Source organism: Pseudophryne corroboree, chromosome 12 (assembly GCF_028390025.1).
Source record: "Pseudophryne corroboree isolate aPseCor3 chromosome 12, aPseCor3.hap2, whole genome shotgun sequence".
NCBI classification, from domain to species: Eukaryota; Metazoa; Chordata; class Amphibia; order Anura; family Myobatrachidae; genus Pseudophryne; species Pseudophryne corroboree.
Window position 1 is genome coordinate 150,607,814 of NC_086455.1, and position 17,305 is coordinate 150,625,118.

The 17,305-nt window shown below is 45.1% G+C and overlaps 1 protein-coding gene across 1 annotated transcript in view; it reads right to left on the reverse strand.

Annotated features, from left to right (window-relative positions):
- The window catches only part of ZFYVE26 (zinc finger FYVE-type containing 26), a 138,050-nt gene that overhangs the window by 41,697 nt on the left and 79,048 nt on the right, over positions 1-17,305 (reverse strand). The window contains exons 20-23 of the mRNA XM_063948177.1: positions 12,057-12,796; positions 10,932-11,128; positions 1,878-1,982; positions 739-861 (exon numbers count right to left, since the gene is read on the reverse strand). Coding sequence (XP_063804247.1) covers positions 739-861; positions 1,878-1,982; positions 10,932-11,128; positions 12,057-12,796 — 1,165 coding nt within the window. The remainder of the gene's footprint in view (positions 1-738; positions 862-1,877; positions 1,983-10,931; positions 11,129-12,056; positions 12,797-17,305) is intronic.

The following is a 17,305-nucleotide window of genomic DNA, read 5'->3' on the forward strand; positions in this document are numbered from 1 at the left end:
AGTAACCTGTCAACAAGCAATCTCCGACAAAAAGGGTCTGCGTACTACTGGAGTGCTGTGGTGTAGGAGCATATTTGGGGCAACCACAGGGGGTCAATCCCTGGCACTTGGCCCCACTTACTACAAAGTAGTGACTAACTCCTGCAGAACATCTCTTGCTGGTGACTGCGGCTGGGATACTCCAACCACTTACTCTAGATTAGGACTGAGCAGGGACTCATCTGTATATTAATGTCAAGCAAGTCAAACACAATTGATTTGGGGCCCCTCTTTATAATTCAAACCCACTGACAGGGTAGCCCAGCTGAGTCTCCCTTTGACCAGTCTGGTGTAAGTGCTAGAGCAGTCTGCGTAACTGTATTTCACTCCACTATAGATTTTTCCCCATTACCAATGAAGTCAAACATATTTTATATTTTCATTATTGGCTGCAGCTAACTACCTAGGCCCTTCACTTCATAGGAGTAGTATAATAGACTATGGGGCAGATTTATTAAGCCTGGTGAAGTGATACAGTGGAAGGTGATAACGCACCAGCCAATCAGCTCCTGTAATTTTTCAAACCCAGCCTGTAACATGGCAGTTAGGAGCGGATTGGCTGGTGCGTTATCACCTCCACTTTATCACTTCACCAAGCTTAATACATCTGCCCCTATGTTACATAGGCAGGCTGCAGGACACTTTGAGACCCTTTGTGTAGTGATCACTTCAGCATAACACATACCTCAGAGCACTTACCTGAAGAGACCTGTCTGTGTCTTTATTCTCCAGAAGATGTAGCAGATGCTCGCAGTGAAGACTTATCAATAGATCTTTAGGAATCGGATAAAAGAGCCCCCAGTCCTCACACAATGTATAATCCTACATCAAGGAAAAGCATGTACAAGTACAGTGACTCCGGAATACAGCATACCATTCATCACATTGGATTAACTGCAAAGACAATAGTGTGTATATACACAGTGGTGGCCAAAATTGAGGACACTTTTTGAAATGTGAATGTTTTTCAACTTCGAATGCTTATAAAAACTGTTACACTTCACGCAGTGCAATGATTCATATATCAAATGAAGGAAATTGTAATGCTGAATTCAACACAACAAACAGTGGACAAATATTTGCTTTATGCAGTGAAAACACCACTTAGGACAGTGACATCATAAGTACACAGGGATTTTCACCCTGTCAGTATTTCGTTGGGTATCCTTTATATTTCAAGACAGCAGCACAGCGACGTAGCATTGAGCCAACCAATGTTTGGAGCTCTTCCTTCTTTATTATGTGGTGCAGACACCAACTATGGCTTGAGGAGAAGAAATGTTGTACTCCGTGCATGAAGGGATTGTTTACTGTAAGGGTAATATGAATATGGAATACACTGCCAGAGAAGGTTGTAATGGCGGACTCCATCCATGCGTTTAAAAATGGGTTGGATACATTTCTAACAGAAAAAGATATATGAGGCTTTAGCCTTTAACCTGAATAGAATAGGGAATCCAATAAAATTCAGGTTGAACTCGATGGACTACTAGTCTTTTTTCAACCTCACCTACTATGTTACTATTTTCCTGGTTTATAGGGACAGTATGGTAAGTCTAGTTATGGGGATTACGCTCCGACTTCTTTAAATTGCTGTCAAGACAGAATAAATACAGTATTATGGTTTTCACATTATCCCCTGACTTTTTTTTATGATGGCATAAGGACAGACTAAGGTAAAGCTTGCAAAACAAAATGTGCTCAGATTCTGTTTTTGCCCAACTAATTACAAAAATATATAAAAAATATATATAAAATAAAAATGATAAACACTCCACAATAATTCTTTATTAATATAAACAATGTGAATGAAAGAAAATCAAGTCTCTACACCATACCTTAGCATCTAGGATAACGGAAATTACTGCCTGTGGATCTTTACTGCAGTCTTCTTTTAAAACTTGCCAACTCTCCCAGGGTATATCTTCTTTAAGACTAAGAATCTGAAGGAGGGAGTTCAAAATACAGTGACATTTTTGAAGTTATTTACAAGGAGAAAAAAATACAGAAGACGTATTACAAGTTGAGAAAGGTCTTTAAAAATGAAAAGTAGTAATAACGTGAAGTATGTTTTCTAAATGTAAATGGTTTGGGCACAGGGCGTGAGTTGCGGTTTCTCAGTTAAAGAAAACAAAACAAAACAGAGGGACAAGTAACATTGGTGATCATTCCAAGTTGATCGCTAGCTGCATTCGTTCGCTGTGCAGCGATGATGCAAAAAAACGGCACTTCTGCGCATGCGGCGCAATGCACAATGTACTTTTACAACGAACGATGTCGGTTCACACAGGGTCTAGCGATCCTTTTCAGTCGCAATGGCCGCCGCAGAGTGATTGACATGAAGTGGGCGTTTCTGGGTGTCAACTGACCGTTTTCAGGGAGTGTTCGAAAAAACGCAGGCATGGCAGGAAAAACGCAGGCGTGGAAGGAAAAATGCAGGCGTGGCTGGGTGAATGCAGGGCGTGTTTGTGACGTCAAAACAGGAACTGAACAGTCTGAAGTGATCGCAAGCGCTGAGTAGGTTTTGAGCTACTCTAAAACTGCACAAAAAAAACTTGGCCGCCGCTCTGCGATCCTTTCGTTCGCACTTCTGCTAAGCTAAAATACACTCCCAGTGGGAGGCGGCATAGCGTTTGCACGGCTGCTAAAAACTGCTAGCAAGCGATCAACTCGGAATGACCACCATGGAGCAGTAAGAACTACAGTAAGTAAAGCCAAGCAATCTACTCTGTAATCTACAGATGCGTCCTTCTCATCTAGCCTCTGGACATGCACACAAGACGTACGAGAGCAGCCAGCTCACATGCCACATGGCCGGCACCGAGCGTCTTTTCCCCCCAACTGCGGCTGTATCTGAATACAAAATGCTACGCTAATACTGTAAAACACTAACATAGCATTTCATATGCAGTCGCACACAGAATATAGGCATGCCACATATTTAATCAACAAAGTCTGCTTGTGCATCTTAAAAAAAAAAAAAAGACACTCTGCGTTAGTTAACGCACTCACAACTAGGTGCGACTAGAAGGGCTGTTTAACATGACTGCCGCAACAGTGAGGGAGGAGGACGCATCTGTATCACCCCACAATACACAGTATACCATTTAGTGGCCAGCAATGGGGGGGGAAAAAGAACATTTCCATTTCTTGTATATACTCAGTGAAACAGTGTGCCAATATCAAACCAGAGCGGTCCTGTAAAAACAACACATTTGTGCCATTACATGTAAATTGTAGAGTGTAGCATAATGCCAGCATAAAAAGTGACACTCCGTGGTGTCTAATGCCTTAAACAAGTTAACAAAAATAGCAACAAATAGCCCCGTTTTGCACCAGATGACCTTACGAATATGTGCGTTAATCTGCTACTTTACACCAGTTCTTTTGTGATTAAAAATACTAATAAGTACTAAATAAACTAATAGAGAATTAAGATACACAACGGAGAAAAAAAAGAATATTTTGGTACATACCAGACAAATCCTTTTCTTAGAATCCACAAGGGACACTGGAGTACTCTTGGGATATGGAAAAGGGCGTTAGCAGGGATAGGCATATTTAAATTAGTAACCCTCCACCCCCTCCATACTCCAAAGTGCCTCAGTGTTTTTTTACTGAACCGAACAGGAGCAAAAGAGAGGATGAACAATGGAGAATTACATATAATATTATAACATAACGGACAACTATAAAGTTGACACATAACGGACAACTAGAAAGTTGACCCGACAACATATAATCACCTTAACATTTGAACTAGTCGGTGAGAATGTGTTACAATAAGATTTACTGAACTTACCACGACTGGTGAAACTGCTCTGGTCGGGCGTCCAGTGTCCCCTGTGGATTCAAAGAAAAGGATTTATCTGGTAAAGTACCAAAATCCTCTTTTCTTTCTCATCCACTAGGGGTCACTGGAGTACTCTTGGGACGTACCAAAGTTTCCCCCTAGGGCGGGAGAGCTGGTTGGCACCTGTAACACTAGACGGCCAAAGCTAGATGCTGATGCCGCAAACGTATCAAACTTGTAAAAGCGCACAAACGTGTGCACTGATGACCATGTAGCTGCATGGCAAAGTTGCGTCGTAGAAGCTTCACGACCTGCTGCCCATGACATTCCCACAGAACGCATGGAATGTGCTGAAACGGATGCAGGCGGTTGTAGACTAGCATGACAGTAAGATTCACGAATGGTCAGTTTAATCTATCTAGCCAAGGTCTGTTTGGAAGCTGGCCAACCTATCTTGACTGCATCATAGAGAACAATCTATCCATTGTAGGTACTGTTGATGTTCGGGCTACATAAACACAAAGTGCGCGTACCACATCCAAAGTAGCTGGAGTTTCTGAACCTTCTGAAAAAAAACAGGAACTACGATTGGTTGATTGATGTGAAAAGAAGATACTACCTTCGGTAGAAAAAAGCGTGATTCGTCCAAAGTTCCGCTCTGTCATCATGAAACACCAGATACGGTGGCTTGCATGATAAGGAACCCAAATCTGAAACATACCTTGCTGAAAGTTAAGGCTAGGAGAGACACGGTTTTCCAAGTTAGAAACTTAACACCCACTTGTTGTAAAGGTTCAAAACTTGAAGACTGCAAAAAATCTAAAACTAGATTCAAGTCCCATGGCGCTGTAGGTGGTATAAAAAGAGGTTGAACTCTAAGGACACCTTGCAGGAAAGTGTGAACTCTTGGCAGAGCCAGATTAAGGGGGGGGGGGGGGGGGGGACTAGGTACATTACCCTGGTTCCCCCTATCCCAGGGTTCCCCCGTCCCTTCCACCTACTACAGGCCATTTGTGCAGTGCTGGCTTCACTGTAGAGGTTTTTTTTGCAGTTTCTTTTAAAAGGGGGCGTGACCAAAATGTTGTGGTTAGGCCACGCCTCCAAATTTGCCTGGATCCATTGCTCTCTCTGGAACCTTGCCCGCCTACACCTCGATCAGACCTACAGTAGCCAGAGGAGGTAATTACACATTGGCACTCAGACTTTTTCAAAGTGCAAGTGTGTTAAAGCATTATATATACAGCCAATGTCCGCTGTATCTATGATACTCTAATACACTTGCACTTCGAAAAAGTCTCTGAGTGCCGCTGCCTGTTTCCTGATGGTTTCCTGTATCCAGTGTGAATATCAAAAAATAAATTACACACACACACTAATCGATGGGGGCCCCCTGGCCTCCCGGAGCTTTAATCCAGCTCTGACTGTTGGCAAAAGGGCCAAACGCCTTTGAAAGAAGATTGACAAGGCAGAAACATGCACCTTTAATGTAGCTAAACGTCGTCCTCCGTAACATGGTCGGTATAACAGACTCTGGAACGCCCTCTCTCGTCTTGAGAGCGGTTTCAACAGCCACCCCATCAAAAGCAGCCACGCTAAATCGGGGTAAAGGAACTGACCCTGCTGTAGTAGGTCTGGATATAGCGGAAGCGGCCAAGGATAGTCTGCGAGTAGACCGCAGAGATTCGAGAACCATGCTCTCCGAGGCCAATGAGGCGCCACTAGTATGACGGTCATGGATTCTCATTTGATCTGCTTTAGCAACCAAGGAAGCAGCGGAAATGGTGGAAAACAGATACACAAGGCTGTACAGTCACGCTATTGTGAGAGCAGCCACTGTCACTGCCTTTGGATCTCTTGTTCTGGACACATACTGGAGTGTCTGATGATTTTGGTGAGAAGCCATTAGATTCACCTGTGGGTAACCCCACTGTTGGACTAACATCTGGAACACTTCTAGATGTAAGGCTCATTCTCCTGGATGAAAATCCTGATGACTGAGATAATCTGCTTCCCAGTTGTCCACTCCTGTAATGAACACTGCCGATAATATCACTTGGTGATGCTCGGCCCAATTCAGGATTCAAGCAACTTCTCGCATGGCCATGTGACTTTGAGTCCCTCCTTGTTTGTTGATGTATGCGACTGCCATTGCGTTGTCTGACTGATCTTGAACGGTCTGAGACTGGAGTATGTGATCTGCCTGTCGCAGCGCGTTGTAAATTGGCCTGAGTTGCCGGACATTTATTGACAGTAATCTTTCTCGGTCTGACCATAGACCCTGAAGCTGACAATGTAGGACCACTGCTTCCCAACCTCTGAGACTTGCGTCCGTCGTCAGAATGATCCAATTCCAGACTACAAACCTTTTTCCCGCGGTGAGATTGTGTATGTGGAGCCACCAAAGTAGTGATACTCTGGCCCTTGGACACAATCTGATGAATTTGTAGATGAGAGTCTGACCACTGAGCGAGAAGGTCCAGTTGAAAAGGATGTGAGTGAAATCTTCCGAACTGGAGTGCTTCGAAAGATGCCACCATCTTTCCTAACAGTCGAATGCACAAGTGCATCGAGACTGTCCGTGGTTTGAGTACTAACTGTACCAGATGACGAATACTTTGCGCTTTCTGTTCTGGCAGGTAAATTTGTTGATACATCGTATCGAGAATCATTCCTAGAAATTTAATTCTTTGAGACGGTACAAAGCTTGATTTTTTGAAGTTGACAATCCAACCGTGCTGAACTAGTACATTGTACGTCAGTAAGGCATTTTGAAGGAGTATTTGTTGAGATGGAGCCTTGATGAGAAGGTCGTCTAAGTACGGAACAATTATCACTCCCAGGGATCTGAGATGAACTATCATCACAGACATCACCTTTGTGAATACCCAAGGCGCTGATGAGAGGCCAAACGGTAGAGCCTGAAACCGATAATGGTTTTGTTGTACTGCAAACCTTAAGTACACCTGATGCGGTGGCCAAATCAGGATGTGTAAGTACACTTCCTTGAGATCCAGCAAAATCATGAATTCCTGTGATTCTAAACCTGCAATCACTGACCGCAGGGATTCCATCTTGAATCTGTAGTAAGTGACATACTGATTGGGCCCCTTCAGGTTCAATATCGGTCTGACCAAGCCAACCAGCTTTGGTACTACAAAAAGACTGGAATAAAACCCTTGACCTTGTTGATGTACTGGTACCTGAACCAAAACTGCTGAATCTACGAGAGACTGAATAGTGGTCTGCAGAACTCCCCTCTTGTCTGCTGACACAGGCAGACCCGTCTTGAAAAACCGCATTGGTGGTAGACAATCGAACTCTATTTTGTAACCTCTGAACACTAAATTGCAAATCCACCCATCTGTGGATGTCTGAAACCATGCCAAGTGAAACGTCTGAAGGCATGCTCCCACAACTGAAGATCCGAGATGGGCTGGAAGCCCGTCATGCCACTGGCTTGTCAGCGGACCTGACGACGGTTAGTGGTTTGTTGAAAACAACGTCCTCTACCACGTCTACTCTGTATGGTTGTTCCTCTAGCACGGCCTCAAAAGGACTGTGGTCTAAAAGATTTGAACGCTGGTCCAGCCTATTTCCTTTTAGGAAATGGTGGGGGCAATGGCAGGAAAAGAGACTTTCCCCCAGTAGCCTGAGAAATCCATTTGTCCAATTCAGGACCAAATAACATATTGCCAGTGTAAGGCAATGTTTCTATTGCTCATTTTGACTCTGCCTCAGCCTGCCAAGAACACAGCTAAAGCGCCCGTCGAGCCGCAACTAGTGATGCTGAAATCCGAGATGCTGAAATCCGAGAACTAACCTGGCCAACGCCTTGTTAACCCAAACTCCAACTAAAGCAGGTCTAAGCAACACCCCTACTGCTGTATACACTGACTTTAGCATAGCTTCAGGTTTATGCTCTGAAGGGTCTTTAAGCGCTGTTGCGGCTGAAACTGGAATGTTTAACTTCTTTGAAAGTTTTGAAACCAAGGAATCCACTGTTGGTGGATTTTCCCATTTAGTAGTCATAGACTATGGGAACGGGTAATTAGACAGAAACTGCCTAGCCATAGAAAACAGTTTATCTGGATTTTTCATGCTTCCGTTAACTGCTTATTAAGAGAATCTGAATAGAGAGAACACAGAGTTGCCCTCTGATTTTTTTGCAAATAAAACCTCATCATTTGAAAGAGGTTCCTCGGTTTCAGAAAAATTTAGAACCTGGCGTACTGTCCTGATGAGATTATCAATGGCCGGAATCAGTAACCTCACTATCTGACTCACTATCTGGCCCAATTCACCTTCCTCTGGTTCCTCCTGAGATATAAGGTCTGGCATTGAATAGTCAGATTGCAACACAGCTGCAGCCGATAAATTATGAGACAAATGATGACTACTCTTAGGAACTGAGCTATACCTGGACTTTTGTAAACCCTGCAAAGTTCTAGACATATCCTGAGCCAAGTGTGGCTGCTCATACAGTATTAACCTAGAATCAGACTTAGCCGCCTCATGTTCTTTACGCGCAGCAGCCAACTCTGATTTTAACTCAGTCATCACACCTGCCATCATCGCCCAAGGAGGATCAGGGCAGAGGTTCGTATTTGGACCCATATTTGCCAGACACACTGCGCAAGTGGAAGTTCCATCAGGTAACACACTCTCACAGACATCGCAGACAAGCTGCTTCTTTGATTTTGCATTAGCTTTACTCATCATGCACACAGACAGGTACACAGTGAAACACAAGTTCCCACAACTAAAAATTTTAACTAAAGTGTGTATAAGCCAGAAGTGCACTGCACCTGGTCCACACAAAAATCTGTTAAATATGCGTTTCACTGAATTTCCTACTATTACCCTTGCCCCCTCTGGAGGCTGCATGTTGTAGGGCCAAGCAAATTCCTATAGAAAGAAACAGGAAGTTATATAAAATGGCTTCCCACCATGTGCATTTTGTAAAACATATACACAATAGACTCCTATATGTCTAAGACATGTCCTAACATAGTTCAGACTTAATAGCCTGTAGAACTAACAATCCAAGTCCATCCCCTCTTATGTGAGGGGAATGCTGGACTAGGGACACCCATTAGCTGTCACCCACTACTTGCCTGCAAATACTGACCTTTTCAACTGAAGCCTAACCTCCTCTGTGTGAGAGGCAATGGCAACTGTGAGCCGGAGCACAGGGGGTGGCCAGCGGCAGCAGGGGAAGCCAGCAAATCTAATGGGCAATAGTGCCAGGTGGGCTGCGGCAGCAAGGGAAGCTGTCCGCGGCAGTGATCAGGTAACGGCACCCAGCGCAGGCTCTAAGGCGGAGCACAGCGGGCGCCCAGTGGCGGCAGCATGGATGACCATGGCTAGGCTGGGGGGTGAGGCAGACGAGCCTGTGACGCAGCGCTGCAGTACACAAACTCACCACACATGGCGGGCGGCAGCATGAGCTGACCGCCCCGCACCCACAGAACTATACTGGCCAACAAAGCAGCGGCAGTGTGAGCTGCCTGCCCGATCCTTACCTTGAGAATGTGGAGGCTCTGACGGGGCTTCTCTTCCAAACGTCGTCCAGCTCATGCAGCCTTAGGCTGAAATCAGCACACTATGATTAGGTCTATGGCGGGGCTCCGCTCCTGAGCGCCGACAAGCCAATGCTGCACTCAGCAGCACTCCCAAAACCAGACCTACGCTACTTGGTAAGCTGGAAAGTGATTTGGAATTGCTAAAGAAAAATATCTTTAAAATGAAAAGTTAAGTCTGGAGTTTCCAAACGCGTGTCATCTCGGTGAGGCACAAAATAAAACATTGAGGCATCTTGGGAGTATGGAGGGGGTGGAAGGTTACTAATTTAAATATTTAAATGTGCCTATCGCTGCTAACGCCCCATCCATATCCCAAGAGTATTCCAGTGACCCCTAGTGGATGAAAAAGAAATATGCAGTCTGAGTAAAAGGGCAAGAGACCACGCCTCGCATCATTATGCTTAATCTGCTGCTTCATTCCAATTTCATTGCAACAAAAAGACTAATCCTAAACTGATGCAGAGTGGAACACAAGTCAGCTATAGCTGCTCCCTCATTCTACGCACGGAACTAAAAGAGTACATGCAGAGATGTATACATCTGTTTGAGCACTATCCGCATGCCAGATTTCATAGAAGTCATCATTATCATCTGCCCACTTGCACCTGCCTATCCCCGGTGCAAATGGTATGTTTGAAAGCAGGCGTATTTAAGTGAATGAACATAACTGCTTAACCCGCGTGATCTTAGTGAATTTAACACTTAAATTGACCATACACCTAAAGATTTATTAGCCAATCTGGTTGGTTGGAACAAAAATCTGGTAATGTTGTATGGGAGCAAATGATAAATGACCACTTGCTCCCAAACACTAAAAATAGTCAAAAATGGTCAGAGAAATTGGTTAAATCCATTTGATTTAACCAATTTGTCTGAACGCCCATTTTTGTCAGTTTTACAGCATTTCGGCGCAAATGGTCATTTTCTCCCATACATTACCAGATTTTCATTCCAACCAGCCAGACTGGACATTAAATCTTTAGGTGTATGGTCAGCTTAAGTGAGAACACCCTGTCACAGCCCAGTTACACCCTTTCAGAATGAAGCGGAGATGTGCTTGGTTTCTGCACATGCCGAGAGTGAAAACACGCAATATGTGCTCGCAGATGGGTTCAGCACTGCATCAGCTCCACTGCTGCAGCACTAAACATCCACTACAACTAAATAAGGAAACAATGGGCCTAATTCAGACCTATTCGCAGCAGCAAAATTGTTTTCTAATGGGCAAAACCATGTGCACTGCAGGTAGGGCAGATATAACGTGCAGAGAGAGTTAGACTTGGGTGGGTTATTTTGTTTTTGTTCAGGGTAAATACTGGCTGCTTTATTTTTACACTGCAATTTAGATTTCAGTTTAAACACACTCCACCCAAATCTAACTCTCTCTGCACATGTTACATCTGCCCCACCTGCAATGCACATTGTTTTGCCCATAAGTACACATGGTTTTGCCCATTAGAGAACAACTTTGCTCCTGCGACCAGGTCTGAATTAGGCCCAATATCAAGCATTGCTACCTTCCGGTACATGTCCAATTCCTTCCTTTTGGACTGCAGCTCCAGTTTAAGGTTGTCATCAATATCAGTCTCACACACACAATAAGACAAAATCTCCATGCAAGAGTCCAAAGGCCATTTTTCCAAAAAACGGAGAACCACTTCGCTTCTTAATGTGGGATCTTTAACGGCAAATATGAACTTCCAGCCTTCTTTTTCTAAAAAAAAATAATAAAAAAGAATACAAATTACCATTAGGGTGAGCTTTAACTATTGTTTATTATTACAAGACCAAGATTAAAAAAATAACGATAACTCAGTGGTAGCGATAGTCAGCATCCCGGCCGCAGAATGCCTATTTTGCCTTTGGCGACTGCAACAATGCCCCTTGTGAGCTTGCTGCACTCGCCACACTGCAGGCTCGGTGGCGAGTGACACCCATGGGTGGGAATAGTTTCCGTTAGTCGGCATGCCAACTGTCGATATTTTTAAGGTGTCGGGATGTAGGCGTCAGTATTGTGACTGGCGGTCTTCTGACCACCGGTCATATAACTACATCCCTTGCCTATATGCTACCTGCTTAACCACTTGCATGGCTTGGTTGCCACAGGCTGGGCTTTTCCCGACATGGTTGCATCTGATGCGACCATTCAAAAACGCCCACTAGGCGGAAGTCAGAAGATGATCTTCAAGAAGCCGACAATCTCAGAGGGACCTCCCCATCCTTCGGCATCCTTGGACCCTACCCAAGTGCCTGCTATGCTGTCGATCACTGCTGATTGGGCAGCCTTGCAGCAACCCTCCACTTGGCAGCTGGAGAGAGGAGCAACCTGCAGGAAAGTGTAAAGCTGCTACGTCGCAACGTATCGATCATCTTTGGTCCAATATACATCGATCAACATTTCAATTGATATTTTATAAAATTAGTGTAATTAAAAAAAAGTGCTATTTTATTTTTTAAATGGATACTTTTTAAATAGATTTTCTTAACCTAATTCAATCATTAAAAAAAACAATTTCTAAGCAGTTTTGGGTAAAAGTACTGGCCAGTTAAGTGGATTACATGGCTTGCATTGAGCTTTATGATATACACTCATTCGTCCATCTTCCTCCATGCAAGTTAATCATTTCGTGATGCACGCTTACCTTCAGCAGCAGCACAGCACAGTAGGGCATCTCTGACCTTCTCAAGGTCCTTCAGGTCACGGTCATACAGACTTAACACCTTGAACGCATTTATCCAGTCCTTCTTTGAAAGCGCTTCTTGGAGAGCTTCGGTTACTACACCTGTAGCTGAAGTGGAGTGGAGCCCTAGAAGAACCAAGGCGGCACACGGCTTCCCACAGACAGGACTGCTGAACCCATTGGCTTCCTGTGGACCATCCCGAAAAGGTTCAGACATTAAGTTAATGAACCTCTGCAAGACTGGAAACTCTGAAAGCAAGGAGTCACATTCCTTAGCAATGGCCTCCATTTCTAAGGGACTCTCTTTCTTGTTGCCTCGTAGCTCCATCCAGGATAGACCTGATTTTGTTGGCTTTAGGCTTTTAGTAGCACCTAAGCAGGCTATGGCTGCTGCCAGAGAGGATTTGGTTTTTAAAAAGTTCAAGGCAGATGCAGTGAGAGTGTACGGGGTAAAGTCAGGAGAAAATGCTTTGCATATATCACTGTCCTCTCCATCCTGGACACACATGGAGACTGGTATAGGAATGTTGGGTAATGTGACCTCCACACACTGCTGTACTGAATGTTGAATGCTGAGAGACAGAGATTGTGCTTGGCTCACTTTCCTTGCATGACAAATAGACAGAGGCTCACAGCAGTAATCTACAATCACCTGCTCTACATCCAAGCCCAAATTCTCTTTCTTCAACAATGAAGACAACCTGACAAGTACAATGAAACAGGTTTTACTTATAAGTAGCATTCTAAATACGGTATATTTACACTGAAACAAAGAAAAACTTCATTTAGCTGATATTATTCCAGAATATTTTTGGAGGGCAGCTCCAAAATAGGATTTTAATTACCTGTCGGTAAATCCTTTTCTCGTAGTCCGTAGAGGATACTGGGGTCCACATTAGTACCATGGGGTATAGACTGGTCCACTAGGAGCCATGGGCACTTTAAGAAATTGATAGTGTGGGCTGGCTCCTCCCTCTATGCCCCTCCTACCAGCCTAGTCTAGGAAACTGTGCTCGAGGAGACGGACATAACTTTGAGAGAAGGATATAAAAAGGATAGTGAGATTCCGAACCAGCAAACACAAACTAGAGGAAAGCCAAGCTATCCAAACTTTAAACCAGGAAGCGCAGCCCCTGAACCAACAATACTTAACCAAGTAAAAGTGCAGGAAGAAACGAAGCACCGGGCGGGCGCCCAGTATCCTCTACGGACTACGAGAAAAGGTTTTACCGGTAGGTAATTAAAATCCTATTTTCTCTTGCGTCCTAGAGGATACTGGGGTCCACATTTGTACCATGTGGATGTACCAAAGCTCCCAAACCAGATGGGAGAGTGCTGAGGTTCCTGCAGTACTGATTGACCAAACTGAAGGTCCAAAGAGGCCAAAGTATCAAACTTTAAGAACTTAGCAAACGTGTTCGAACCTGACCAAGTAGCTGATTGGCAGAGCTGTAAAGCCGAAACACCCCGGGCAGCTGCCCAAGAAGAACCCACCGACCTAGTAGAGTGGGCATGTACAGATTTTGGACACGGCAAACCTGACGTGGAATAAGCATGCTGGATAGTAAGACTGATCCAGCGTGCAATTGTCTGCTTTGAAGCAGGACACCCAATGTTATTGGAATCATAGAGAACAAACAGCGAGTCAGATTTCCTGTGAAGAGCTGACGCTTCACATAGATCTTCAAAGCATTCACAAAATCCAAGACTTTGAAGTAACTGAGGTGACGGTAACCACCGGAACCACAATAGGTTGGTTGATATGAAACGCAGACACCACCTTTGGAAGACATTGCTGACCAGTTCTGAGTTCAGCCTTATCTTCATGAAAAATCAAATAGGGGCTTTTGTGAGACAACGCCCCAAGCTCCAATATACACGCCTCGCAGAAGCCAAGGCCAACAGCGTGACGGCCTTCCACGTAAGAAACTTGACGTCAACGTCCTGTAAAGGCACAAACCATTCTGATTACAGGAACTGCAATACCACGTTGAGATCCCAAAGTGCCGTTGGAGGCACAAAGGGCGGTTGGATGTGCAGAACCCCCCTCAAAAATAGCTGAACCTCAAGGAGAGAAGCCAATTGTTTCTGGAAGAAAATGGATAAGGCCGAAATCTGGACTTTCATGGAGCTTAAACGTAGGCACACATCCACACCTGACTGCAGGAAAAGGATAAAACATCCCAGTTGAAATTCCACCGCAGGGAATATCCTGTACTCACACCAAGAGATGTATTTTTTCTAAATACGGTGGTAATGTTTAGACGTTACCCCCTTTCTGGCTTGGATCAGGATTGGAATAACCCTATCCGGGATGCCTTTCCAGGCTAAAATTTGACGCTCAACCTCCATGCAGTCAAACATGGCCATGGTAAGTCTTAATAGATGAACTGCCCCTGTTGGAGAAGGTCTTCGCGAAGAGGTAGAGGCCATGGGTCCTCTATGAGCATCTCCAGTAGATCCGCATACCAAGCCCTTTTTGGCCAGTCTGGAGCAATGAGAATTGCTTGAACCTTTTCCCTTTTTATTCTTTTGAGAATCTTTGGGATCAATGGGAGTGGTGGTAACACTAACACCATATGGTAGACCCATGGAGTCACCAGAGCTTCCACCTGCCACTGCCTGTGGGTCCCTCGACTTGGAACAATACCGCTTGAGCTTCATGTTGAGATGAGAGGTCATGTCGATTTGTGGTATTCCCCACTGATGTGTAAAGCACCTTAACACCTTCGGGTGAAGGCCCCACTGTCCTAGGTGGAGGTCGTGTCTTCTGAGGAAGTCTGCTTCCCAGTTGTCTACTCCCGGAATGAAGATCGCGGACAATGCCACAGCAAGTCTTTCTGCCCAGAGGAGAATCCTTGTTACCTCCGACATTGCTGCTCTGCTCTTCGTTCCACCTTGTCGGTTTATGTACGTTACTGCCATCACACTGTCCGACTGAACCTGAATGGCTTGATCTTGAAGAAGATGCGATGCCTGTAGCAGGGCGTTGTATAGGGCCCTTAGTTCCAGAATGTTGATTGGAAGAATGGCTTCGTGACTTGACCATTTTCCTTGGAACAGTTCCCCCTGGGTGACCACTCCCCAACCTCTGAGGCTCTGAGGCTTGCGTCTGTGGTTAGCAGAATCCAATTTTGAATCCCGAACCTTCGGCTCTCGGTCAGGTGAGAAGTCTGAAGCCACAACAGAAGAGAAATCCTGGCTTTTGGCGACAGACAGATCCTCTGGTGCATGTGAAGATGCAATCCGGACCATTTGTCCAACAGATCCAGCTGGAAGGGCCGTGCGTGAAACCTTCCATACTGCAGCGCCTCGTAAGCGGCTACCATCTATCCCAGAAGGCGAATGCATAGATGCACCGATACCCGGGTTTGTCTTAGAACATCCCACACCATCGACTGGATCACCAATGCCTTTTCCAACGAAAGGAATACCTTCTGTGCCTCCGTATCCAGTAGCATCCCCAGGAAGCCTCTGTGTTGGTTCCAGGAGAGATTTTGGTAGGTTCAGAATCCACCCGTGATCCTGGAGTAGTCGGGTTGAGAGGGCAATGTTGACTAACAACCTCTCCCTGAATGGTGCTTTAATCAGCAGATTGTCCAGGTACGGTATTATGTTCACTCCCTGTTTGCGGAGGAGAAACAATTTCTGCCATTACCTTGGTGAACACTCTCGGTGCCGTAGAGAGGCCAAATGGCAGGGCCTGGTACTGGTAGTGACAGTCCTGTAAGGTAAACCTTAGATAAGCCTGATGAGGCGGCCAAATCGGAATATGAAGGTACGCATCCTTGATATCCAGAGACACCAAGAATTCCCCCTCTTCGAGACCTGAGATCACTGCTCTCAGAGACTCCATCTTGAACTTGAACACCTGTATATATGGGTTCAACGACTTGAGATTTAAAATGGACCTTACCGAACCGTCCAGTTTCGGAACTACAAACAGGTTGGAATAATAGCCCTGGTTTTGCAGCTGAAGTGGAACTGGAACAATGACCTGAGTATGTACCAGTTTTGAATTGCTTCCTGTAAAGTCATACTTGCTTCTTGAGAAGCTTGTGAGCCGGATTTGAAGAATCTGTGAGGTGGGAGTTCCTGAAACTCCAGTCTGTAGCCCTGGGCTATAAGATCTTTGACCCAGGGATCCTGGCATGACGTTGCCCATGTGACTGAAGAATCTCAATCGGGCTCCCACCTGCCTGTCTTCCAGGCAGTGCGGACCACTGTCAAGCTGAAGGCTTAGAGGAAGCAGAACCGGGGTTCTGTTCCTATGAACCTGCAGTTGCTGGTTATCTGGGTTTACCTCTATTGCCTTTGAAGCCCGTAGAAGTACCTTTGGTTTTGTTTTTAAACTTCACTGTCCGAAAGGACTGCAGAGTTGGAGCAGTGTAGGATTTTTTTTAGCCGGGGGAGCTGCGGAAGGAAAGTATGTAGACTTACCCGCCGTAGCCTTGGATATCCACATATCCAGTTCATCTCCAAAAAGGGCTTCACCTGTGAAAGGTAGACTTTCTACGCCTTTCCTGGAATCTGCGTCCGCTGTCCACTGGCGTAGCCACAAGCCCCTGCCACGGCAGTGGTGCGTGCATTGAGTAGACCAATTTCCTTTTTTCCAATTTCCTTTATGGCTTCCACCATAAAGTTAGCAGAATCCTGTATATTTTGTAGGAGTAAAATTATCTCCCCACTGAATAAGGAATCTAATCCGTCAATTAGATTACCTGACCATTTTGCAATGGGCCTAGATATCCATGCACAAGCTATAGTGGGTCTCTGGGCCACCCCCACAGCTGTGTACAGAGATTTGAGAGTGGTCTCAATCTTGTGGTCTGCAGCATCCTTCAAGGAAGCTGCCCCAGGAACAGGTACAACTATCTTACGAGTCAGCCTAGAAACTGATGCGTCTATCATCGGTGGGTTTTCACATTTTTTCCTATCATCCTGAGGAAACGGGACGGATGTGAGTAACCGTTTTGGGACCTGAAACTTCTTGTCAGGATTTACCAAAGTTGCTTCAAATAGGGAATTCAGGGGGTCATTCCGAGTTGATCGCATGTAGCAACGTTTTGCTGCCCGTGCGATCAACTAAACGCCACCTATGGGGGAGTGGATTTTAGCATAGCAAGGCTGCAAACGCTTGTGCAGCCCTGCTATGCAAAAAAAAAAAGTTTTGTGCAGAAGTAGACTAGGGTAAGAGTTACTCACCCTGT